At 39.7% G+C, this 27085-nt stretch overlaps 1 protein-coding gene across 3 annotated transcripts in view; it reads left to right on the top strand.

Annotated features, from left to right (window-relative positions):
- The window catches only part of COL19A1 (collagen type XIX alpha 1 chain), a 441848-nt gene that overhangs the window by 85323 nt on the left and 329440 nt on the right, over nt 1-27085 (top strand). For 2 of the 3 annotated variants that reach the window (XM_081529388.1, XM_081529391.1), the window contains exon 10: nt 25921-25965. In XM_081529388.1, the coding sequence (XP_081385514.1) occupies nt 25921-25965 (45 nt within the window). Of the gene's footprint in view, nt 1-17547; nt 17561-25920; nt 25966-27085 lie in introns of all 3 variants that reach the window. The other variant, XM_081529389.1, reaches the window with a different exon arrangement.

Genomic DNA, 27085 nt, shown 5'->3' with positions numbered 1-27085 from the left:
GTGGTGGGGCAGTATATTAGCAGGAGTACCACTTTGGAGCCGGCATCATTTGGGATTCATTCCTGTCTACCTCTTACTTGCTTTGAAACTGATGCTTTATAATGCTGAGTCAGCAGCTTATTGTGAAAAAGAAATACTTAGTACCAGGAACTGGCACAGAGTAGATACTTAATAAATGTGTGTTTTCTCTGCTTTCCTATCTACAGTGTAACTGCTTATATGTTGAAAGAGAGGTGGAAATAATCCTTTTATGTTGAGTTTAGTTTCTTTGTGGCTTGATCAAAAGCAAACAGATCTTCTCTTTGTGAAAGATTCCCTTAGAATTTTTAATTGATTAAATGTTTTAGGTTTTAAAATTTTTGAGCTGTTATTATATGGTTACTTATAATAAGTATTAATAATTTAATGATAGTTATTTCTTCAAAAGATCAATGATTAAGTCATTCATTCAAATGTGTGGGGTTTTTTTGTTGTTCCCAATATTATTTGACAAGACTTTTCTTAAATATAGTGTGCTAGTTTTTCAAGAGATTCCTTACATTGTTATGCTTACATGATGCTGGTTAGGAACCATCCAGAGGTAAGTATAATTTAATTTTTCTCATTAACTATAAGGTATATATTACTAGTCTTTTGGTGCACTTTACTTTTGGCCCAAGGAGATAAACTGAGACAAGTTTTGAGAACACAGTTCCTGAATCTCTTTCCAAATTATGTACTGCTCATTACAACATTCCTAAAGGTGTTAAGTTTTGAGAATCCTTACTGTAATCTGTGTCTGCTTTATAAAGAGCAAATTTTACTTTTATTTATGCCAGCTTGCTATGAGTTAGACAACTGTTCTGAATAGTCCTGTAAGTAATTCCTGTTCCATGTGGATCAAAACCCACCAGTGGCTCCCTGTTTCCCTCAAGGTAATACTGAGGCTCTTTCCATGGGCCACGGTGTTCTCCACAATGAGTCGAGCTCGTCCCACCCCACTAACCGTCTCTATATTAGCTCCTACACTGCCCCCATTCATGTCTGTTCCAGGGTCAGTGTACCAGGCTACTATACCTGGAATGTCCTTCTAGATTTTCACTTGGCTCTTTCCATCACATCATTTAGGTTCTCTCTCATAAGTCACTTTAAAGTAGAAAGGTCTTTCTGACATTGCTATGTAAAAAGCATCCTTTCATTCTACCTCTATGTTCTTTATTTTCTTAGCACTTTTATTGCTACTTGTCATGTTATTATTATGCCTCTGTTTATTTCCCCACCAGAATATGAGTTCTGTGAGCACCGTATATAGAACAGCACATAATAGGAGCTAAAAATATGTTGAATGAATGAATGAACATTATACCACAAAGAAAGTTTAAGTCATCAACTCAGCTGTTTCTAGAACCTGTGAATTCTATGCCCCAGTTGCCCAGGGGACCTTGCCAGGCAAGGTGAAGAGTCAGCAGGTAGATAAAGAGCTAGGTAGGCTAAATCATAAAGAACTGTTACATTATTCGCTAATGTTCTACTACACGTTTTCCTTTAAAAAGCAAAAGCTTTAGAAAAAAAACTTATATAGCTTTAGCTTGATATTGCCAACTAGTTAGTGAAGAATCAGACATATTTGGAAAAATGCCCCAAGTTTTGGCTTGACTTCATGTTTATCTTTACTGCCTGTTTTCTTCTCCACACTGTGAAGCCTCATTAGTCTGATTTACGGCTGCTTTTTTCTTCATAAAGCTGATGACCTGCTCTCATGGAGAAAGGTGATTTGAGATTCAACCACTGCTCATAAAACACATAGCTGTGATGAGCACTGGGTCAGGTCACCTAATCAAACCACTCTAACCATGCCTTCTCTTCAAGACTAAACTCTGGATGACATTACATGAAGTAGTAATTAATGCTTTTCTTTCATTTAGACTCAATTATTATAATTTTATGAATCGTTTAATTCCCTTTTCTTAGCAAATATAGTTAGCAACCTAATTACTTAGCAACCACTTTACTTTCTCAGTTTTTTAAGACCCTTGTTAATACCACTTCACAGTTGAAATTCCCTCAGAGTTTTATAAAAGAGCAGCTCAATTTCAATATTCCTGAACCCAAGGGGAAGTATGATCTGAGGTCTATTTGGGGAATAATTTTCCAGTTTATTTTTGTATTATTATGTTCCCTATCAAGTTCATTTCCCCCAAAGTATAGGCTTTATGAAATAATTGCTTTGCTGGTATAGTTTCAGGGAAAATCAAAATCATTTAAGCTGAAATAAGTTAACTTACTTGACTTTATAATGAAAAATTTTAGTATTGATTTTTTCCTACTACCCCTACCCTCTAATCTCAGTCTATGAAAGTTTCCACTGTGAGTGGTCTAGTCTGTTATCCCAGAGGTTACTAGTGAATTTCCTTTTATTTGTGATCCAGCATTACTTATATGCCTCTTCCAAAGACACATCATACCAATAATAAATAACTGAATCAAAATATGTTCATAATACTTAAAGAAGGAATATTTCCCCCTTAGTAATGACCTTAGAGAAGTAGGATTTAATATTTATGGTTTTGACTTTTTGTCTATGTCAATATGGAAGTAAAGAATATTTGTCATCCTTTCTAATACAATATTGAACATATTAGATTAATTGACAAGTTCTTTTTGTTTTTGTAATTTTACTCCATCTGATATAATTTCATCTAATCTGTAGGAACTTGAAGTTGACATTTACTTGTGTACCTTAAATCAACATGTAATATCAGTGTAATAATGGTATTATATACTCATAAAATTCTGATGTATTTATTAATGTCTACTAAGCATTAGTGATAGAGAAATTCAAAGAGTTTATATTAGTTTCCACTGTCTCAAGGATAAGTTTATTAGACTGAATTTGTGAAAGAGCCATCAAAGCAATTAAAGGTAGCTCATCAGCTTCACTGAGCAAATTTTTCCAGGCAGGTGGAAGGGCAGTAAGCAGACAAATGGAGTAACCCAGGTTCAGGAATTTTCCTGGAGGATGCAATGGAAGGTCAGGCACACTATATATAAAAATATAGGTATCTTGGAGTCTGAAATTTCATAACTTATTTGATTTGAAAGCACCAGGTACTAGCTGAAGGAACAAAGAAAAAATCATTCCTTAGCTTTGATAAATACAAAAGAAATAACAAAGCTAAATTGTTTACGTCTGTGTGGAGAACGTTTGAGTTTTGATTAGCACTTTGATAAATATTGCTAACTTTCTATTGGTTTATTGTCATCAGTGTAATTTAATAATTTGTGAATCATATGAAGGAAGAACTTAAGGTATACTCTTTGGTGCATGCAAAAGCAAGTCATCTATGACAACCTGAGCAGTTAGTACACCTCTGAAAACACTCCTAATCACTGTTCCTATATTTCAGTGTGCAGTTGGTCTTAAAGGTGAATTGGGTACTCCTTGGGAAAAGGTATGCTGATTTGCTACTTGATTAAACTTTGTGGCTGTTTTCCTCAGTTGTATCACATAGGAAGGGAAAGTACCCGGAACAAGTCTGGTGTTTGGGAGGAGGTGGAAGTGAGTCAGTAAACTGTGGCCCTGCCGGAGGGCTGCCAAGCAATGCCTCCTGTGTGATTTGGGAAATCAGGCTCTGCTGGAACATAGTCATGCTCCTGTGTCTTTATCGAGGCTGAGGCTGCTTTTGTGGTACACAGTGGCATTTGGTGATTGTAGCAGAGATTCTAAATGTTTACTGTCCTGTCCTTTGCAAAAAAAACAGTTGCTCCAGAACATTGGCCATTATTCTAAGAGACCCAAGGCTTCTTGATTTCACTATTTTATATTTGGTATAGTATCCTTTTTGTGATTGTGGTTTTCAGTCTGTGTGCCCTCTGATGGAGAAGGATAAGAGGCTGATGGAAGCTTCCTGATGGGAGAGGCTGTCTGAGGGGGAAACTGGGTCTTGTTCTGATGGGCGGGGCCATGCTCAGTAGATCTTTAATCCAATTGTCTGTTGATGGGCAGGGCTGTGTTCCCTCCCTGTTGTTTAACCTATGGTGGAGGTATTGAAGATAATGGCAACCTCCTTCAAAAGGTCCCATGCAGGAACTGCCACACTCAGTGCCCCCGACCCTGCAGCAGGCCACCACCGACCCACGCCTCTACCAGAGACTCCTGGACACTCAAGGGCAAGTCTGGGTCAGTCTCTGGTGGGGTCACTGCTCCCTTCTCCTGGGTCCTGGGGCACAAGGTTCTGTTTGTTTCCTCCAAGAGTCTGTTTCCCAGTCCTGTATAAGTTCTGGCAGCTCTATGGTGGGGTTAATGGCAACTTCTTTCAAGAGGGCTGATGCCATACCCTGGTCTGCTGCACCCAGAGCCCCTGCCTCTGCGGCAGGCCACTGCTGACCCGGACCTCCGCAGGAGACACTCAGACACTCAAAGGCAGGTCTGGCTCAGTCTCTGAGGGTTCTCCTGGTGCGCACAAGTTTCTGTTGAGCCCCCCAAGCGTCTCTGACAGGTGTGGGGTTTGATTCTAAATGCAGTTTTGCCCCTCCTACCATCTTGCTGGGGCTTCTCCCTTGTCTTTGGATGTGCGGTATATTTTTTTGGTGGGATCCAACATTCTCCTGTGACGGCTGTTGAGCAGCGAGTGGTAATTTTGGAGGTCTCACAGGAGAAGAGCGCATGTCCTTCTACTCCACATTGGGCATGGGGAGAGCTCTCTGATGAGATGTAAAACCCGCAGACGAACTGTGAACTCAAGTGTGCTTGCCAGGTTCCCTGGTCCCAGTTTGGCGTCCCCAGCTCTGAACTCACAGCTGTCCCCAAGCTGCGGCTTCCCATTATGTCTCCTCGCAGCCACCTCCCAGTCTCTCTGGCCCTGCCGGGTGCACAGGAAAGGAGAAGGAGGAGGTGTAGGGAGGGAAGCGGGGAGAAGGTGACAGGAAGAAAGTAGGGAAAACCATTAGACCACTCAGGTATGACCTGAGTCAAATCCCTTGCGATTATACAGTGGAAGTGACAAATAGATTCAAGGGATTAGATCTGATAGACAGACTGTCTGAAGATCTATGGATGGAGGTTAGTGACATTGTACAGGAGGCAGTGATCAAGACAATCTCCAAGAAAAAGAAATACAAATTAGCAAAATGGTTGTCTGCGGAGGCCTTACAAATAGCCAAGAAAAGAAGAGAAGCTAAAGGCAAAGGAGAAAAGGAAAGATATATCCATTTGAATGCAGAGTTTCAAAGAATAGCAAGGAGAGATAAGAAAGCCTTCTTCAGTGATCAACGCAAAGAACTAGAGGAAAACAGTAGAATGGGAAAGACTAGAGATCTCTTCAAAAAGGTGAGAGGGAACATTTCATGCAAAGATGGGCAGAATAAAGGATAGAAATGGTATGGACCTAACAGAACCAGAAGATATTAAGAAGTGGCAAGAATACACAGAAAGAAAGTGAAGTCGCTCACTCATGTCTGACTCTTTGTGACCCCCATGGACTGTAGCCTACCAGGTTCCTCCATCTATAGGATTTTCCAGTCAAGAATACTGGAGTGGGTTCCCATTTCCTTCTCTAGGAGATCTTCCTGACCCAGGGATTGAACCCAGGTCTCCCACATTGTAGGCAGATGCTTTACTGTCTGAGCCACCATGGAAGAACCATACAAAAAAGATCTTCATGACCCAAACAACTGCAATGGTGTGATCACTCACCTGGAACCAGACATCCTGGAATGTGAAGTCAAGTGGGCCTTAGGAAGCATCACTATGAACAAAGCTAGTGGAGAAGATGGAATTCCAGTTGAGCTATTTCAAATCCTAAAAGATGATGCTGTGATGTGCTGCACTCAATATGCCAGCAAATTTAGAAAACTCAGCAGTGGTCGCAGGACTGGAAAATGTCATTTTTCATTGCAATCAAAGAAAAGCAATGCCCAAAAATGCTCAAACTACCACACAATTGCACGCATCTCAGATGTTAGCAAAGTAATGCTCAAAATTCTCCAAGCCAGGCTTCAACAGTACGTGAACCATGAACTTCCAGATGTTCAAGCTGGATTTAGAAAAAGCAGAGGAACCAGAGCTCAAATGGCCAGCATCCGTTGGATCATTGAAAAAGCAAAAGAGTTCCAGAAAAACATCTACGTCTGCCCTATTGACTATGCCAAAGCCTTTGTGTGGATTACAATAAACTGTGGAAAATTCTTCAAGAGATGGAATACCAGACCACCTGACCTGCCTCTTGAGAAATCTGCATGCAGCTCAAGAAGCAATGGTTTGAACTGGACATGGAACAACAGACTGGTTCCAAATCAGGGAAGGAGTACATTAAGGCTGTATATTGTCACCCTGCGTATTTAAGTTATATGCAGAGTACATCATGCGAAATGCCGGGCTGGATGAAACACAAGCTGGAATGAAGATTGCCAGGAGAAATATCAATAACCTCCGATATGCAGATGACACCACCCTTATGGAGGAAAATGAAGAACTAAAGAGGCTCTTGATAAAAGTGAAAGAAGAGAGTGAAAAAGTTGGCTTAAAGCTCAACATTCAGAAAACTAAGATCATGGCATCGTGGCCCATCAGTTCATGGCAAATAGATGGGGTAACCATGGAAACAGTGAGAGACTCTGTTTTGGGGGGCTCCAAAATCACTGTAGATTGTGACTGCAGCCATGAAATTAAAAGACACTTGCTCTTTGGAAGAAAAGTTATGACCAACCTAGACAGCATATTAAAAAGCAGAGACACTATTTTGTCCACAAAGGTCCATCTAGTCAAGGCTATGGTTTTTCCAGTAGTCATGTATGGATGTGAGAGTTGGACTGTAAAGAAAGCTGAGCTCCGAAGAATTGATGCTTTTGAACTGTGGTGTTGGAGAAGACTCTTGAGAGTCCCTTGGACTGCAAGGAGATCCAACTGGTCCATCCTAAAGGCGATCAGTCCTGGGTGTTCATTGGAAGGACTGATGCCGAAGCTGAAGCTCCACTACTTTGGCCACCTGATGCGAAGAACTGACTCATTGGAAAAGACCCTTATGCTGGGAAAGATTGAAGGCTGGAGGAGAAGGGGATGACAGAGGATGAGATGGTTGGATGGCATCACCAACTCAGTGGACATGAGTTTGAGTAGGCTCTGGGAGTTTGTGATGGACTGGGAAGCCTGGCGTGCTGCAGCACATGGGGTCACAAAGAGTCGGACACAACTGAGCGATTGAACTGAATAGTATCTTTGTTTTTCATGAGGGGGAAAATTACTTATTGATACACCTTATCTTTTATTTCTTTTTAAGTTGAAGCATAGGTGATTTACTTCCCTGGTGGCTCAGAGGGTAAAGCATCTGCCTGCAATGCAGTAGACCTGGGTTTGATCCCTGGTTAGGGAAGATCCCCTGGAGAAGGAAATGGCAACCCACTCCAGTATTCTTGCCTGGAGAATCCTACGGACGGAGGAGCCTGGTAGGCTACAGTCCATGGGGTCACAAAGAGTCGGACATGACTAAGCAACTTCACTTTCTTTTTCTTTGATTTACAAGGTTATGTTAGTTTCAGGTGTGTAGCAAAATGATTCTGTTACACACACTGATATATATCTATGTCAATATAGATATGTCTATATAGATAAATAGAAATAAAATAGATCTACACTTTTTCAGCTTCTTTTCCCCTATAGGTTATTACAAGATACTGAATATAGTTCCCTGTGCTAGATAGTAGGCCCTTGTTGTTTATCTGTTTTATGTATAGTAGTATGTATATGTTAATCTCCAACTTCTAATTTATCCCTCCCCTCCTTTCCTCTTTGGAAACCATAAGTCTGTTTTCTATATCTATGACTCTATTTCTGTTTCATAAATAAGTTCATTTATATCATTTTTTTAGAATCCTCAAATAAGCAACCATATTATATAGTATCTTTTAATATGTATTTCACTGCAGACATAAATTTAACATTTAAAAATATAGTACCACATGAGTTATGATAAATAACAATACAAGAAATCTATTTCAATCCATGGGTAAAATGGTTTTCACATTGTCTTCCTTAATATTGCGAAGATGATTCTAAATAATGAATCCACTCATAAGACGTTAGCATACTTATTCAGTAAACTTGAAAATAATGTTATATTTGTAAATTAAACTGCAATTACCTTGTCTTGTTTTTCACTTAAATTATTAAATTATTAGAGTTCACATGTTTGATGCTGAGAAAATTGTTTTCTTCAGTAAAACAAGTTTAACATAAATTTCCATAGCTGTTCTAGCTGCACTAATTACTGCCTCATTATCTAGATGGTCATGACCCTGTGGTTATTAACCTAACATTGTCACTAGAGTGAAGCTGAAGTGCTACAAGATTCAGAAGTTACTTTCTGAGTCCTTCTTAAGCATGTTTCTGATGTCTGGGTGCTTCATTGTTGCTGCGTTGTTTTTCTTAGGAATTATTCAGTCCAATATGCAAATTATTTACTCTTGTAAACGTCAAACTCTGTAAAACCTAACAAACTTTGTCAAACAGTGATACGTTGCTGCAAAGTATTTGGGCCTATTTGGGCTGCTGTCATTAAACTAAGACTCTTCAATAAGTAAAAGTTCCTTCAGACACCCGCTTAAAGGTCTAATTCCCTCAAAATGCAGGATCCTCCAGAGAACACTATTGAATCTCCTAACTCTTAAAAGAGATTGCTCCATCCACATTTGCTTTGTGCATTCATTTCACCAGTCTCTTCCTGAAATAACAATCAGATTGTTAAGATTTCAGATCATTGGGATTTTAAAAATTACTTGAATATGGGAACTCTTGTTTAAGCCAAGTACAGAATCACTGGAGAACTTGGACTATAAAATAGACTATTAGACTTCTTTATTGTGGGGTTTAAAGTAACACTTACATGTGTTTACATAATGAATGATGGGAAAGCAGATAAAATTCGCCTGCTATACTCTAAAACATAATTTACCAAGATTGGTATTGAATGCTGTTAATTGAATTCAGTGCACCAAGATGCCATTTCTTGGATCCTATTTGCAGAAACTCCAAAACTTATAAAACTAGGTATAAGGTTGACTGTGAAGGAGGCTCTCAACTCCTAAAAAGGTGCTCTCATCATATGGGGCTCAGTACAAGAGCTTGAGAGGCTCAACCCTGGCAGAAGTTGATCAAATCCATCTTCATCAAGGGCCATGAGAGTAAGAAGGCAGCAGGCAAGGAAGTTAAGAATGCAAGTCAAGAAACTCTCCAGAAAAATATAGGGTTTCTTAGAAAAGAGAGGGCATTTTAGGCTGAGTGAAGGAGCTGGAGCAAAATGTGGTGTTACAGAGACAAACACGACTCAGAATTCAATATGCTGCTGCTTTTTTTAGAAGCCCATATTTGTAGAGAACATTTCATGTGATGATTCAGCCTACACTCTACCTATAGTAAGAGTTCAATAAATACAAGAGCCTATTCCAGCTAGAGATGATTCATTTGGACCTGGTATTTCTGGGAACAGGAATATTCAGCCCCAGGGGCCCATTTGGTCAAAAAGATGACAAGAGTGAGTCTCACAGTATCTGAGTGAAGACACCGTCTCCAGGGAACTTAAAAGCTAGCGTGGTAGAGAAGTCGTAGCTGTGGTGCAGTTGTCCTGTCAAACCCATTTCCATGTTTCCCCGAGCGGTTTGCTTGGCTCGAACTTACTTGAGTTGCTCTGAAAGAGCCTCACAGACAAGCAGAGAACCAGTGAAGCCCCCTGTGGTGCTAAACACGGTACTGGGCTGCACTCAGCTCTTGAGTCCTGGTTTCTGGCATCTTCTGGGACCTTCGCAGTGTCTATAGAATCACCAAGTCGTTGACCATATCCTTTCTTCAAGGTCACAGTCACTGATGGGGCTAGGTCTGTTTCTAACTTGTCACTTCATTTAGCTTTTAAAGGGCTATAACACTCATCAGTGAAGAAATGTCACCTCAAAAGTGTTTTTCTCACTTCTGTAATCCACAGGTTACCATTTATTTAAACTATCTCGAATAAATACACACAAAATGAAAAGAACAATAAAGCTACTATGTTACCCGATGGCATGATTCATAAGTTTTGAATATTTGACTCCAATGAAGACATATCAATTTTTTATTTTAAACTTTCAGAAATGTTAAATTATAGTTGTAAAGATGGGTACTTATGTCTGGGGTAAAATATTTCCATTGTTTTATAATGAAAATAACTTGATTCTAAGTTTCCAAAGAAAACTCCTTCCTAAAGTATCCTGTATCCTCAGAAGTGTGCTCCCACAGTGTTAGCACATCTCCCGGAGTATCACACAGCGTTTCCAAGCTCGTCTTGGACTCTGCTTCTCCACGTTTGCAATTCTCTGGGGTTCTTGTCTTAGAAGTGCTTGAGAGTTCTGTTAAAAGACAAAGTAAAAAAAGATGAATTGGTTCACTCGGAAAAAGAATATATGCAAAGTGCCATAGAACATATATCTCAGGTATAATATTCTCAAACTGAAGTTTTTTTTAAGGTGTAATATTTAAACTAGAAAACTTAGTCATGTTAATGAAGGGAAGCCTATCCTCAGCAGCACAGAGGAGAATTTGTATAATAACTGCACTTTATACTTACATACAGTGTGATACAATGTATTAAATTCAGTGATGCGCATGTAAATTCCATTATCCTAAAATAAACCTATATTTTGAAGTTTGATAGCAGTAAATGTTTTAAAATCAAGGCCCTAAACAAAATACTAGTTTCTTGAGGTGGCATTTTTCTTCTGGGGCCGAGGAGAAAAATAGTATGCTGCTGGTGCTAAGTCGCTTCAGTCGTGTGCAACTCTGTGCGACCCCATAGACGGCAGCCCACCAGGCTCCCCCATCCCTGGGATTCTCCAGGCAAGACCACTGGAGTGGGTTGCCATTTCCTTCTGCAATGCATGAAAGTGAAAAGTGAAAGTGAAGTCGCTTAGTCGTGTCCGGCTCTTCGCAACCCCAGGGACTGCAGCCTACCAGGCTCCTCCGTCTGTGGGATTTTCCAGGCAAGAGTACTGGAATGGGGTGCCATTGCCTTCTCCGGAAAAATAGTATAGTGAACACTATATTATGAAATCAGTTGATGGATTATGGAATCATGGAGACTTTAAAGATAAGAACTATAATATTTAATTATGCTCTTTTATAATTATAATATGTATCACCTTGCACAGATTTGCATAGATTTTCTAACCTGATATATATGTGACCTTACTGCCAATATATGGCAGGAAAATGACTGTCCCCTTTACAGTTATACAGTTCAGCTAGCATTTTGCCTGAGATTTGGTAAGTTTCCTGTTCTAGATTCATATAAGAAAATCTACTCTATGTAGCAAACGTTCTTAGATGTTAGTCACTAGTGACTTCTGGCAAGCTCACTTGGACAGAAACCGCTGTCGGTCAAAACGAGTGTAGTGGATGGTCCCGTTTCCAGGAAGAGTGAGGGGTTTAATAAGATCACACAAGTGCATACACACATACATCATGCACACACACACACGTGTACTCACACCTCACATCCTCATGACGCGCTGCGGGAAAATGAGATCTGAACACTGGGAGCAAATCCTGCCCTCGGTGTTACCTCCAGACTGCACACTCAGAGCATGCTTGCCTTCATTACTTGAATGTTGCAGATAAAAACCTGCTTCACTCCCTATTTCACTTATATATGTCTTGTATCAGATATGTCTTTTAAGAAGGATAGTTTTTTAAAATATGAATAATTATATTCCAATAATCTTCATCCCAATAATGTGATAGTAAAAAATTGAGTAAATATAGAGCCTAATTTCTGCTAAAACCAATTTTTTAATCTTCTTACTTGGAATTTGTCCTAAAAAGTTTATTTTCGAGGGAAAACTTTTAGAATATTAATTTTACTTTTCATGGGGTAAGTGTGCAGTAAGTGATAGCCATCATTGTTCTACCATCCAGTTATTAAGTACCCAGAGTTTAAACATCTTGGGTTTGAATCCCAGCTCAAAGCCTTGCTCTATGTAATTTAGGGCACATCTCTTATTGTTTCTAAGTTCTCTTTTTATGAAATGAAAATTATATTGTATCAATTTCCAATTTTGTCTTAAAGATGAGATGAAATAATTCATGAGAGCCCCAGCTCAGGGCCTGATACATAAATATTTGGTAAACAATAGGAATAATAATAATAAAAAAAAAAGCAGTGTGATGATTTTATTATTCTAAACTCTAGCTTACTAAAAGACTAAACTAGAACTCATTTGAGTGAATATATATTATTTTTTCAAAATATATTGAGTGGAAAATTTAAAATAAAAGTTGCATATCTTAGATAACTTTGACTTCTTCAAACAAACTGGATATTAGGAATCTAGTGAATTTTCAATTTAACTGAAAAATTCATGAGTACAAGCTTTTACAATAATAATAATAGCAGCCATTAACTAAATGAGTATTATGTGTTAAATGTTTATTATGTGTCAAGAGACTTCTTTACATTACTTCATTAATTCCCCACTATATCTCTATGAGGTATGATTTATTATCATTATTTCACAGATGGAGAAACTTCCCCAAATTTTCATCACTAGCTCCGGGTGATGAACAAGGGGGCCTGGCGTGCCACAGTCCATGGGGTCGCAAAGAGTCAGACACGACTGAGTGACTGAACTGAACTGAAAAAATAGTGGAATCAGAATCTGAATCTCTACCTACATGAATCCATGGTTCTTGCACCTTTATCATGTTTTCTTCTCTGAAGTGCCCCTGAATTGCACACATGTTTTTTTGCAGACAGTTCCAAATTAGATCTTAAATTTGCTTGCCTGCAGCCTAGAGAGGGAACTGCACGAGGGGCTTTCCTCCTTCCTGTTCCCGGGAGAGCCGTGTCCCTTGTCTTGAACTCAATGGATTCCTTTTTTTTCTTTTTTAAATTATGAAAGTATGATAACACATTTACAGGAGACTTTGAAAATACAGAACAAAGTTACATATAGTTCCACTGTATATTACGGTTACTTTTTAAGTAAATTAAGATTTTAATTGGAGTTTCAATATCAAACTCTCAAAAAATTATAGAATGGACAGAAAAGTAGGAGGATATAGTAGACCTGAAATGCACTATGAACCAATTCAACATAATTAAGATTTATACAATTTTCACACAACAGTAAGATACAAATTCTAAGTTCCCATAGACTGAGAGACACTGGAATATATTCAGGGGCACAAAACAAGGTGCAAAAATTTCATGGTCTAAAGGTATTGAAATCACATAGAGTCTGTTCTCTTATTACTGTGGAATTATATTATTATAGAAATTCAATATCAAAAGATATTTGAAAATAGCCCACATAATTTAAAGTGCAATGTAACAGTTACCAAGAGAGGTCTTTGACTTAACCATTGAAAGCCTCAATAAAGTTAAAAGACTGAAAAAACACAGAGGGTGACTGCAGAGAAAAAACATTGAAATGAAAAATTAGCATCAAAGTGAGAAATTAATATCAAGGCAATGGCACCCCACTCCAGTACTCTTGCCTGGGAAACCCCATGGACGGAGGAGCCTGGTAGGCTGCAGCCCATGGGGTCGTGAAGAGTCGGACACGACTGAGCGACTTCACTTTCACCTTTCACTTTCATGCACTGGAGAAGGAAATGGCAACCCACTCCAGTATTCTTGCCTGGAGAATCCCAGGGACGGCGGAGCCTGGTGGGCTGCCGTCTATGGGGTCGCACAGAGTCGGACACGACTGACGCGACTTAGCAGCAGCAGCATACTCTAGAAACCCCATGTATTTGGAAATTAAATGTGAAGTCTGTGGCCCTTTTTTTTAGGCTCAATATTTTGATTTATTAGGAAAAAATGAATTTTAGTTTGCTTAGCAGCAGCAGCATACTCTAGAAACCCCATGTATTTGGAAATTAAATGTGAAGTCTGTGGCCCTTTTTTTTAGGCTCAATATTTTGATTTATTAGGAAAAAATGAATTTTAGTTTGCTTATTTAAAATACATTTGAACCAATAGTCTACAAGTGTTCTTTTTTCTCCACACCTTTGGCAACACTTGTTATCTTTTGTCTTTTTTTATAAAAGTCATCTAACAGATGTTAAATGATATTTTCTTGTGCTTTTCATTTGCATTTCTTTAGGTTAATGATACTGAACACCTTTTCATGTACATACTGGCCATTTGTATGACTTCTTTCGAGAAATGTCAATAATCTGCCTGTCGTTAGAGATAACCCTTCCAACTTCAGCAAATTATGTCCACCTCTTGAAAATCATCATAATGTGCTTCACCAAATGAGAGGATTTGGTGTAGCTTTACCTTCTGAAATAAGTACTATGAAAACAATACAGTTTTATTTTGTTTGGCTTCCAAATTCAAAATTACATTTGAAATATTCTTTCAAGCTTGCCACACCTGACTCTCTGGAGATCTTGTCTGCCTTGCATGCCCAGTCATGGAAACACTCTCCAGATTAATCTAATCTCAACATCTAATCAAAAAATTCTCTCTTTATGCTCTCCACCAAATATGCTTTTGATATCTAAATATGTATAACTTTTTATTCATTTGACCAAAAAGATTTAGATATTCATCTGATCAAAAATACAAGTGTTTCACTTAGTGCCATGACTTTATTAAAAAAAAAAATCAAACTTCTAGAGGTAAAAAGTCACACACACTAAGGCGCCAGTGTAGTGTATCTGATAACGTGGTGAGAGTTGCCAAGTTGCACTTCTTAAAAATAGCCAGACTAACTATCCTCATTGTGATCTGTTTTATGTGACGAGTCTTTTCACCATAAACTCCGAAGCCCCCAGTATTTGTAGCAGGGTGAGACTAACCGGGCAAATCCATTGTTCCCTAACTGTCATTGTATTTCTTTTCTGTTGGAAAACGAAATGACTCTGATCTTTGCATCTCGATTTTCCCTTAAAAAGACATTTTATGAGAAGACTGCAGCTTCAGGAAATAAAGGCAGATGCTGTTACAATTTATGAAAGCACAGACAAGGGTGGTAGCTGATGTGAATTATAATGAACTCTGCAGCAGCCCTGGTCCAGATGTAGCATTAATGTCTGAGAAACTCTGAAACTTACAGGAGTGTTTTGAGAAAACTACAGATTTTTGTCATTTGGCTTTCTCCCTGTATTATCTGGTTTCACCCAGCTTGCCAGTGAAATTAAGAATTAAGACTAATTTCAGAGTTCTTCCCAAGTTAAAAAAGTTAAAATATCTATTTATATGTGACAATTTATTGTGTGAATTGCAAACTAAAGGAGGAGGAAAAAAGTACAACACAGCTTTATTCTAAAAATGCAATATTTCCGTTCTGTGAATTGTCAAGATTATAAAACTGGTACAAGCTCTGTGTTAGAGAAAATACCTCTTAACAGAAAATCACATATGTACTCTTGTATTTCAGAGAATTCTGCAGTAAATGAAGGTATAGTTAAATCTGGACATAGGATTGAACTTCTTATCATAACCAATGTCTATTTATGGAAAAAATGACCACAAAGAAAACAGTTTTGTCAGACTACTTGTTGGCTTCACTTACTAAAGTTACAAGAATGATGCTTGAATTATCAGTGAAAAGCGACTGCCTTTACCTGGAGTGAGTCTCATTTAACTGTCTTATCTGCGGGCAGTGTGTTGATACAGCTAGCACCAAAATAAACAGGAACCTGAGAAGGACAGAGGTAATAGAAGAACAGGAAAGAGAAAAAGAAAGTTGCTCACTCTGCAGCTGATTTTATTTCTTAATGGTTTCTTATTCCCTCCTAATGCCTTCCACTCACACCCCAAGTGGAGCAGTTGGCAGAGAGCACAACAGATGGATGACAGGCTCGACACATGCAGTCTCTCTGGCACCCAGGCACTTGGCTTCTATTTGCTAAACAGTTAGCCAGATTTTAAGACGCTAGTCTGCTAATGTTCCTGTTTGGTTTAATGCACTGTGAGAATCTAACACAAATATTAAAACATTGCCATAAAAAAGATCACACGGTCTCTGTTTCTCTGCCTAGTTTAGTGGCTAATTGTTTTATTCTTTTTTAGAATTTATTTTACTGAAGTATAGTTGATTTGCAGTGTTGGGCTAATTTCTGTTGTGAACTGATTCAGTTATACATATAATATACATATACATGTATACACATACATATATACATACATATACATCCTTTTTCATATTCGTTCCCATTATGTTATCACAGGATATTGAGTATAGTTCCCTGTGCTGTGCCGTAGGACTTTGTCGTGCACCCATCCTATATATAACCGTTTGCGTCTGCTAGTCCTAGACCCCCCTCCACCCACCCCTTGTCCTCCGGCAACCACAAGTCTGTTCTCTACGTCTGTGAGGCTGTTTCTGTTTTGTAGATATATTCATGTGTGTCATTCCTTTAGATGCCACATAAAAGTGACATCATGTGATACTTTCTCTGTCTGACTTACTTCACTTAGTACGATAATCTCTAGTTTTATCTATGTTGTTGTAAATGACATTATTTCAATTTATTTTATCACTGAGGCTTCCCTGGTGGCTTAGTGGTAAAGAATCTGCCTGCCAATTCTTTGAGAGTGCAAGAGATGTAGGTTCAATCCCTGGGTCAGACAGAGCCCCTGGAGAAGGAATGGCAGCCCACTCCAGTATTCTTGCCTGGGAAATCCCATGGACAGAGGAGCCTGGCAGGCTACAGTCCAAGGGGTTGCAAGAGAGTCAGATAAGACTTAGAGACTAAAGCACAACAAACACCAAAATACCCCGTTGAGTATGGGTACCACATCGTCTTCATCCACCCACCTGTCGATGGACATTAGGTTGCTCCCATGTCTTGGCTGTTGTGGATAGTGCTGCTTGAGCATAGGGCTGCGCACATCTTTTCTAATTGCAGTTTTGTCCTCACTATTTTATTCTTGGTGTAGATTGCTGAGAAATGCAGTCGCGGATTTAGAGATGCCCTTGGAATTTTCTATAGATATCTACAGGCTCAGATATTAGACTTTTCTTAATGTGGATGGGTCTAAATGAGGTTTTAGCAGCTTGGTCAGGATGTCATAGCCCATGGCAGGTCCTTCATGAGCCTGCTGGGTAAGAGAAGAAGATTCTAGAGGATAGCTACAGACAGTCAGTATATTTCTTTCCTCCCACCATCACTGCATTTTCACAGATTACTGAATTTAAAACACAAGAAAAATGGCATCTTTTTCACGAAGGCTTCTTGCCCACAAGGCAGAATTAGCAGCCTGGACTCTGCTCAAATAGCACTTTATTTACATGACCCACATAGTCTGCGTCCTGGCCCCCAGTGTGAGCTCCTGGAGAACAAGGGCTAGGGGTGCCCCTCATGCCCATCACCCTGTCACCTAGCCAGCGCGTGGCACCTGCTTGGTTCTGCCTAATGCTTGTTGAGTTGTTCAGAACTCAGAGGGACTTAGCTCTACGACAATAGAGAAGAGAAACACAGGGTGATTGTTAGAAAATCATTCTGAGGGAGGATTGGAAAGGCCCCAGATGCTGAAAGCCTTCACTGAAAGTCTCTGGTGCTGTCTGTGGAAGTGGGGTTTGGGGAAGCAGAGGGGAGAGTGTGCAGCCCCAGAACTGGCATCATATTTCCCCAGGAGCAAACCGGCTGTCCCTTCTCTCTCGAGCAAAGGTCTCCAGGTGATCTTGCCGTCTTGTCCTCTGTGTTAGGTTTGGAAATCTTCCTGACTTTCTCACAACATTGCAAAGGTGTGTTCTTTCTCCAGACTTTCACAACCATTTACCTCAGGACTAAAGATCAGTAGCTGATGCCTTCAGTGCCTTCAGGGTGAAGTGACTGATATGGAGCAGAACTATAAATTACTCAACATGAGAACCACGGACCGGAAGGAGTTAGCAGTTACTGGTCTCACTGTCCCCAGCAGGAGCTTGTGGTGACACTGTCCCCCTCGTCATGTCTTCCGTTGTCGCCCGTGTGTTAGCACACTTGATTCAGAGGTCTGCTTCTCCTCTCCATATACTTCAGTGGATGATTCACTTCAGTTGTCCTCTGTTCCCCCGGTACGTTTATGAAGCCTCAAGATCACTTCAACACTGCCTTCCAGTTCCTCTCACAAGAAAGTGAAATATCCACACACTCATTCTTAACAGATCCACTTCAAGAAAGCCATTCTGATGACATAAATCTGGAGCCCAGATTTGGCAATGAGGTCAGCAACATTGGCCAAAACTCAACTCCCTAACTTGGCTATAAATGGAAAGAGATGTTTACTTCCCCAAACTATTTCAAAATTTTTTGTTTTTTGTTTGAATAATGTGGCTTAGATGGTACGGAGTCCAGCTGCAATGCAGGAGACTTGGGATCCCTTGGTCAGGAAGATCCCCTGGAGAAGGGAAAGGCTGGCTACCCACTCCAGTATTTTTGCCAGGAGAGTCTCATGGACAGAGAAGCCCGGTGGGCTACAGTTCATGGGGTCACAAACAGTCAAATATGACTCAACGACTTTCACTTTCTTTCTGTTTTTTCAGTGTAATTTGCACTCCGGTAATTTGAGAAAGGATTGTAAAAATATTCTCTTTGAAAGGAGAACTTAGCTGTTTTAGTTGACTACAAATTTAGCATATACACAAGAAATTTAGCCTTGAAAAAGCAAGTCATAGTAATGCAAGTCTTGTGTAATATCCAGAACAAGACTGTGTGTGTGTGTGAAAATCCTAATCTCTACTCCGTGCACTTGAGATCATGTGTGGAAAAAATAATGTGCTGAGTTCTCAGTGTCACATTTTAAAGGAGAGTGTGTGCCCAGGGAACAATTACTATGATATTAAAGGACTCCAAACAATCATCTGAAAAATGATTGGTTTGCTGAATAAGCTTGATGCTGACAGAAAGGGATGTCATGGATAAGACCCATATGATATGTGTCCTGTGTGAAGTAAGACCAGTGGGCAGAAATTTTGGGTTCAGAAGACATTGTTTCATATCCACACATCAAACTGTGTTGTTTTGTGCTCCACGATACAAATTAAACCGCGAACATGACTGACTAAAGCTTTCAGTAGGGTCAGTAATTTAATATTCTTTGGTGAAGCTGGTGCATACAAATGTGTACATTTACCCCGGGCCTGTATTTATGAATACTCACCCTGCTTGTGTTCTGGTGTGTTCCTCTGCGTATACTGTGCACACACATAGACCCAGGTTAAAAGTTTCTACTAACAGTCCATGTTGGGTTCATCTGTTACTAACTCCTCACGTTTATATTACTGTGATTAGGACATGTATTGACCATGTATTACCTTTGGTGGGCTGGCTTTCTCTTCTTTGAAAGATTTATAAAAATAAGTAATAGTAGGATCTTATTCATTTTTTTATTAAGAATGTTTTAAATTTGCCTTATACGGAACATTCATGTGAATGTGTCCCCTGTGTTAGCTGCATAAAGGAGCCAACAAATACAAGAATTAGGAAAGTTTGAAGTTTTCAATCCTATGCAGTATATAGCTTTTTTAATTTAATAATTTAGCTTTTGAAATGAAGTCTCCACACATAGGAGGAAAAAATACTCCTCCCTGAAATAAAATGACTCTGATTGGATGAAATATCTGAAACAACACATTAGAATGTATATTTTATTTCCTAAAATATTTAGTTGAGTGGCAGGAATGTAATAACCATATAAAAATTCAATCATGAAAGATTATGGCCTAAGTACAGCAGGACTGTTGTCAGAAATGCAGAGGTCAGGTTAGCGATACACAAAGTCGAAGTCAGATTTACTTTTGGCTTCCTGCTGTATTGGTTTTCATGCTAGGATTCTGGCATTTCACCTCAAATAGTTGTTCCAGCTATTTCACTCAACACTCAATTTAAGTAAATTTTCTGTTAATGAATATGCATTAATTAGTGGGAAAATATTGATACACTTCCAAGTATACATCAAGTTCAAACAGAAGAGTATGTTCCTGGAAGACTTACTGTAAGTAAAAGGATCTGTCGAATGACAGTTTAAAATATGGAAACCGTGTTATAATAAGATCTCAGACTCTTTAATCGAAGATTGAATGCCTAATTTTTAAGGAAAGACATCACCACAAGGTAGTATATAACTTTGAATTTTCCAGGCTTAAGTCTAGTTATTAGTAAATTTTCATTTACCTGCTTCATCTGCTTCATCTTTGCTTGGTCTGCTTGGTCCTAGGTTTGCAAACTAGGTCCTAGGAAGTGTGATTCTTTATTGTCTTTCAGACAATGTGGATTTACTCCATAATAAAAGACATTGATTCCAGTGTCAAAGAAATCAGGAAAACTAATAATTTATCTTGTATGTTTAGCTACACTTACTTCCGGGAAATGGACAGTGATAAAAAGGCTGTGAAATGAAATCCTTTGATCAGTTTTTCAGAAAGCCACCGGCTATGCCTAAACCAGACTTAAGTTTTTTTTTTCCCCCCCAAAGCTTTCTGAAGATGTTACCTTGAATTCTGGAAAGGGTTTTTTAGATTGCTCTGTGAAGTCAAATGGGCCTTAGGAAGCATCACTACAAACAAAGCTAGTGCAGGTGATGGAATTCCAGTTGAACTATTTCAAATCCTAAAAGATGATGCTGTGAAAGTGCTGCACTCAATATGCCAGCAAATCTGGAAAACTCAGCAGTGGCCACAGGAGTGGAAAAGGTCAGTTTTCATTCCAGTCCCAAAGAAAGGCAATGCCAAAGAATGCTCAAACTACTGCACAATTGCACTCATCTCACATGCTAGTAAAGTAATGCTCAAAATTCTCCAAGCCAGGCTTCAAAAGTACATGAACTGTAAACTTCGAGATGTTCAAGCTGGTTTTAGAAAAGGCAGAGGAACCAGAGATCAAATTGTCAACATCTACTGGATCATGGAAAAAGCAAGAGAGCTCCAGAAAAACACCTACTTCTACTTTATTTATATGCCAAAGCCTTTGATTGTGTGGATCACAACAAACTGGAAAATTCTTCAAGATGGGAACACCAGACTACCTGACCTGCCCCCTGAGAAATCTGCATGCAGGTCAAGAAGAAACAGTTAGAACTAGACATGAAACAACAGACTGGTTCCCAATCGGGGAAGGAGTACATCAAGGCTGTATATTGTCACCCTGCTTATTTAACTTATATGCAGAGTACATCAGGAGAAATGCTGGACTGGATGAAACACAAGCTGGAATGAAGATTGCCGGGAGAAATATCAACAACCTCAGATATGCAGATGACACCACTCTTATGGCAGAAAGTGAAGAAGAACTAAAGAGCCTCTTGATGAGAGTGAAAGAGGAGAGTGAAAAAATTGGCTTAAAACTCAATATTCAGAAAACTAAGATCATGGCATCTGGTCCCATCAGTTTATGGCAAATAGATGGGGAAACAATGGAAACAGTGACAGACTTTATCATTTTGGGCTCCAAAATCACTGTAGATGGTGATTGCAGCCATGAGATTAAAAGACACTTGCTCCTTGGAAGAAAAGTTATGACCAACCTAGACAGCATATTAAAAATCAGAGATATTACTTTGCCAACAAAGGTCCATCTAGTCAAAGCTCTGGTTTTTCCAGTAGTCATGTATGAATGTGAGAGTTGGACTGTAAAGAAAGCTGAGCGCTGAAGAATTGATGCTTTTGAACTGTGGTGTTGGAGAAGACTCTTGAGAGTCCCTTGGACTGCAGGGAGATACAACCAGTCCATCCTAAAGGAGATCAGTCCTGGGTGTTCATTGGAAGGACTGATGCCAAAGCTGAAACTCCAATACTTTGGCTACCTGATGTGGAAAACTGACTCGTTGGAAAAGACCCTGCTGCTGGGAAAGATTGAAGGTGGGAGGAGAAGGGGACGACAGAGGATGAGATGGTTGGATGGAATCACCGACTCAATGGGCATGAGATTGAGCAAGCTCTGGGAGGTGGTGCTGGACAGGGAAGCCTGATGTGCTGCAGTCCTCGGTGTCACAAAGAGTCAGACACGACTGAGCGACTGAACTGAAGTGAACTGTGAAGTTGAAGACATGCTATGTATTACAGTAATAACATGGTGACAATGCTCTCAGCAACAATGTTAGTTTTTTCCCTGCTTTCTATTATTCATATTCATCTGTGGCCCATTTGGAGCTGGAATTCATAATAAGAAAGGAGCACAGGCCCTTTGATGGAAAAATCTGCAGTAGAGAGCACATGCCACAGAAACAAGCTTTGAACATTACAGTAGATATGAGAATCATTGATTGTAATTTTCTTTCAATAATGGGCTAAAATATTGATGGGAAGCCAAAGAAGCGACTTATTTCTTCCTGTACTGAGACTGGGAGCACCGAGGGACAGCAAGAGTTTAGAAAAAACAGCTAATGTCAGCTCCTCCAGTAATTTCAGGCAGCCATTTATTGAATAGAATTCAATTTGTTCTCGAGCTGCATGGGCACAAGAGTTTTGAAACTGTGATTCAGAGTTAGGAAGGCTCATTCTGGGGACACAAATTAGGTTTTAGATAAAGTCTTGACAGGAGAAACATAGTCTGTTAATCTCTTAAACAAAATTTTGCTCTTTAAGACTATTATTTCCTTCAGCTGTTAGGCTATGCTGTGCTTAGTTGCTCAGTCGTGGCTGACTCTTTGAGACCTCATGGACTGTAGCCCGCCAGGCACCTCTGTCCATGGGGACTCTCCAGGCAGGAGTACTGGAGTGGGTTGCCATGTGCCATACAATCCTCCAGGAGATCTGCACAACCCAGGGATCAAACCAAGGTCTCCCACATTACAGGTGGATTCTTTACTTTCTGAGCCATCAGAGAAGCCCAAGAACAGTGGAGTGGGTAGCCTATCCATTCTCCAGGGAAATCTTCCCCACCCAGGAATCAAATGGGGTCTCCTGCATTGCACGCATGCATATATGCTAAGTCGCCTCAGTCGTGTCTGACTCTGTGCGACCCCATAGACGGCAGCCCATCAGGCTCCTCCATCCACAGGATTCTCTAGGCAAGAATACTGGAGTGGGTTGCCATTTCTTTCTCCAAATCTTGATATGCTGCTGCTGCTGCTAAGTCGTGTCAGTCGTGTCCGACTCTGTGCGACCCCATAGACGGCAGCCCACCTCGCTCCTCTGTCCCTGGGATTCTCCAGGCAAGAATACTAGAGTGTGTTGCCATTTCCTTCTCCAACTCCTGCATCTCAGGCAGATTCTTTACCAGCTGGGCTACCAGAGAAGGCCAGTTGTTATGCTACTTAATAATATTTTGAGATAGAGTCAAAAACAAATATGCTAACTTGTCCCTCAGGACTGGAAAAATGCCAAGTGATTTTAAAATGATTATAAGTTTCTATGTCAGACCTCTCTGGTACCTTGGAGAAAAATCTGTGAGAAGAAAATAAATATGTTTCTGAATACCAGAGTTGCACACTTTAAGCATCAAAAGTTTCCTGATATCTTAAAATCTTTCACATGTTATTGTGTCACGTGAAGCCAGCTCATTTCCTGGGAGAGTGATCAGTGGTGTCGATTGGGGTATCATGGAGTTTAGAATTATGTTTACAAAACAAACTTTTGGTCAGGAAAGAGCAGAGACCAATTAACACTGGCCATAGGAAAACATTCCATTGTAGCCGTCATAAGACCAATGTCCATCAAAAAGAGAAGCATTGTTCCTTCAAGGACTTTTGGTACCCAGTTGACAGTGCATCCAGGTATGACCCTAACCTGACATAACCCCAGAGGCGGGTCTTTAGGTGCCAGTTCTCATAGCACATGGCATATAAGAGTGAGCCGTGAGCAAAGAAAAAGGGGAGCTACTGATACTGCTCTCTTTTTTCCGAAAAGTATTTCTGGCAATGTGCACTGTGTCAGTGTGCTTTACTGGATTACACACCATAGCTTGTTATCATGTGTAACTTGTAATATGATACAAAACGTTATATTGGACCAACCAGTGAAAATAATTCTGTTCCTCACGGACAAATGGACATAGTTCTGTGATGAGTAACAGAAGCTGTTTCCATAGAATGTACCCTGGGGTCAAATCTTAATGTGCTTCGACTATCACTTTATTAAACCAAATGGGAAGTTTCTAATGTAATGTAATGGATGCCTGAGGTCTAAAACTACATACCTTTTTAAATAATAAAAATATATTTATTACATAGATAAGTACATTGTATTTTATTGCTGCTTCAACACTTCTTAAACTTAGCCACAAAGTTTTGCCTTTGGTGTCCAGTATATTCTGTGATAATAGGAGTTTTACTGTGCAACACAGATAATTTAATTCAACTGAAGAAAAGCCTTCGTCTTTAAAATTATGTGCATGTATATAGCAGTATGGGGCATCCCAGGTGGGGCTCAGTGATAAAAGAATCTGCCTGCCAATGCAGGAGATGCAGGAGATGTGGGTTTGGTCCCTGAGTCCGGAATATCCCCTGGAAGAGGAAATGGAAACCCACTCCATTATTCTTGCCTGGAAAATCCTGTGGGCAGGGGAGCCTGGCGGGCTACAGTCCAGGGGGTCACAAAGTACTGGACACGAGTTAGCGACTGACCACACACAGAGAGAGGTACACTGCTGCTCAGAATGATGGAGACTTTCCAGAAATGTACTCATTGATGAAATGGTAAAGATCTTTTTAAGCTTAAACAGAATATATTATTGCTATTTTAAAATTTGAAGACATGATTTTTTTTCTTCATATATTTGAATTTTATTTTAAAAATTCTAAGAAGTGATATCTAACGTCATTCTAGGTAATACTTTAAAAAAACTATTGTCTTAAAAATGTGTGCTGGAAATAAAGTGGTGAATAGAATTGATAGTTTGTTTTGAGCTTTCTAAACCTGGAAACGTAGGAGCCCAAGTCACTTCCTTGAAGCAGCTGAATTCCTGAGGCTCCACTGGGAATGTGCACATCCTCCCAAGAGTGTCTCATTCTAGCTCGTGTGCTGTTTGCAAAACAGGCTTGTCAAAGAGATAGCGCATGAATTCCAGTAATGGAAACTGATAGGCCTCTGCTGAAAACCTTCATACCCAGCACAGGAACTAGATGGACTGTAAAGAACTGAAAATTCTCCCAAGTAATTGTTTCAAGTAAAACAGCATCAAGCATGTCTTTAAAACTGATCACGTCTTTAAAACTGATCTAAAGACAATCAACAGGAATGATCAAGAAAGTATATGCTCTTTATATACATATATATGTATGTGTGTGTGTACATATATATATATGTATATATATATCTAGTTGCTGCTGTTGTTATTAAGTCACTAAGTTGTGTCCGACTCTTTGTGACCCCATGGACTGTAGCACGCCAGGCTCCTCTGTACCCTGCTATCTCCCAGAGTTTGCTCAAATTCATGTCCATTGAGTTGGTGGTGCTATATATATATACATACACAAACACACACACATATATACACACGTATAAGTTTTTAGATAAGAGGTCACCAGAACAAAATCTTTTCCATGAGACAGTGCAGAGGGGTGGTTAGATGCACAGAAATGAATTATGTGAACTCTGATTCCAGTTCTATCTCCTGACTGTATAATCATCTGTAGGAAGATGATCATAGCAATTTGTTGTCAGAACAGTACTTGGCCCATAGAGAACCTGTGTCAGACTAGAACATTACGCCCAGAGATTTGAAAGAGAAAATAAAATCAAGAACACTACATAGCATATGGGAATGAATGGGCTGTTGAATCAGAGACCTACATTCAAATCTTAGGTGATGCTCCTAGTTAGGTGAAACCTGTCAGAGCCTCTGCTTTCTTATTTTCTAAATGAAAGCGCTAGTCCTGAAGTTGGCAGCTGAGGGGTGGACGCAAAGCCCCTGTACTCACCGAACACTCAGCACTAGGCTGCCTTCCCCCACAACTCTAGAACAGATGGTTAGAAATGCAGAATTTCTTCATTCATTTCTGTTTTGAGACTAATGAAGTTTATTCTGTGTGTTTCTTTTAGGGTGAAAATGGTTTACGTGGCACTCCAGGCTTACCTGGTCAAAAGGTAAACAGTTTTTTTTAATGTTTCATGTTAGTTAAGAACTTTTAACGTCTCAAAAGTTGAAGTTGCACATAATATAGTGAAGATACAGGAAATCTGGTGAGACTGAATCAGTCTCCTGACTCGACCACCACTTCATCTTTCTTCTCAAAGAGAATTCAAGGAAGTGATCCCTTCTCCTAGGAGCTACTCTAGGGGAGAGCTTTATCAGAGTGGCTTGGCTACACACTTCTTTGGAGAATGGGTAGTGGTGCTGTCTGTGGCCCGGGAGTCTGACAGCTGCTCTGGGAATGTTTTCACCAAAAGTCTAAATTTTGGTGGTGTTTAGTCACTAAGTCGTGTCTGACTCTTTGGTGACCCCATGGACTGTAGCCTGCCAAGCTCCTTTGTTCATGGGATTTCCCAGGCAAGATTACTGAAGTGGGTTGCCATTTCCTTCTCCAGGGGATCTTCCCAACCCAGGGGTCAAACCCACGTCTCCTGCATTGATTGGCAGGTGAATTCTTTACTGCTGAGCCCCCAGGGAAGCTAAATGAAGACTTGACTAGGATTGAATGCTTTTGACTATTTGTGGTTACTTTTTTGTTATTTCCCAGATTGAACTAAATGTTGTAAAAGTTACAATAACATAAAATATTAACTATTGCAAAGATGTTGCAACTTATCTCTTCAAAAACTGTTTCAGAGTGATAAATTTGTAAATAATAAAGATTTTGCATTGGCCAGATTCTTTGGGCCTAGAATCTTTCTCTTCACCAAGGTGAACTTCATTTCATCCTTTACTGTCCAAAGGCTGATTTCTTCTCCTGGGGAGAAATGTGATTGGATGTGACTAGCTTATTGGAAACACGGAGACTGGCTTATTCCAGTTTTCTGAAGAGATGAGGGACCACTGTGGGTGGGGCTAGCTGTCATGATACCACCTAGATAACCCACCACAGGGGAGAGCATTACTGATGCAACATTAGATGCCCACCAGTCATGTCATTTCTATGCTCTGGAGATGTTTCACAGACTTTAGCAACCAGAAGTTAGAAGTTACTATCGCATCTAGGTTTTGCTCTGTAGCTAAAAATTACCATAAAAAGATAAGCACTTATCTCTAGTTACAGCTTTTGAAAAA

This window comes from Giraffa tippelskirchi, chromosome 9, assembly GCF_054371585.1.
Source record: "Giraffa tippelskirchi isolate mGirTip1 chromosome 9, T2T-mGirTip1v1.2.pri, whole genome shotgun sequence".
Classification (NCBI taxonomy): Eukaryota; Metazoa; Chordata; class Mammalia; order Artiodactyla; family Giraffidae; genus Giraffa; species Giraffa tippelskirchi.
This window is presented reverse-complemented; position numbering and strand designations above follow the sequence as displayed.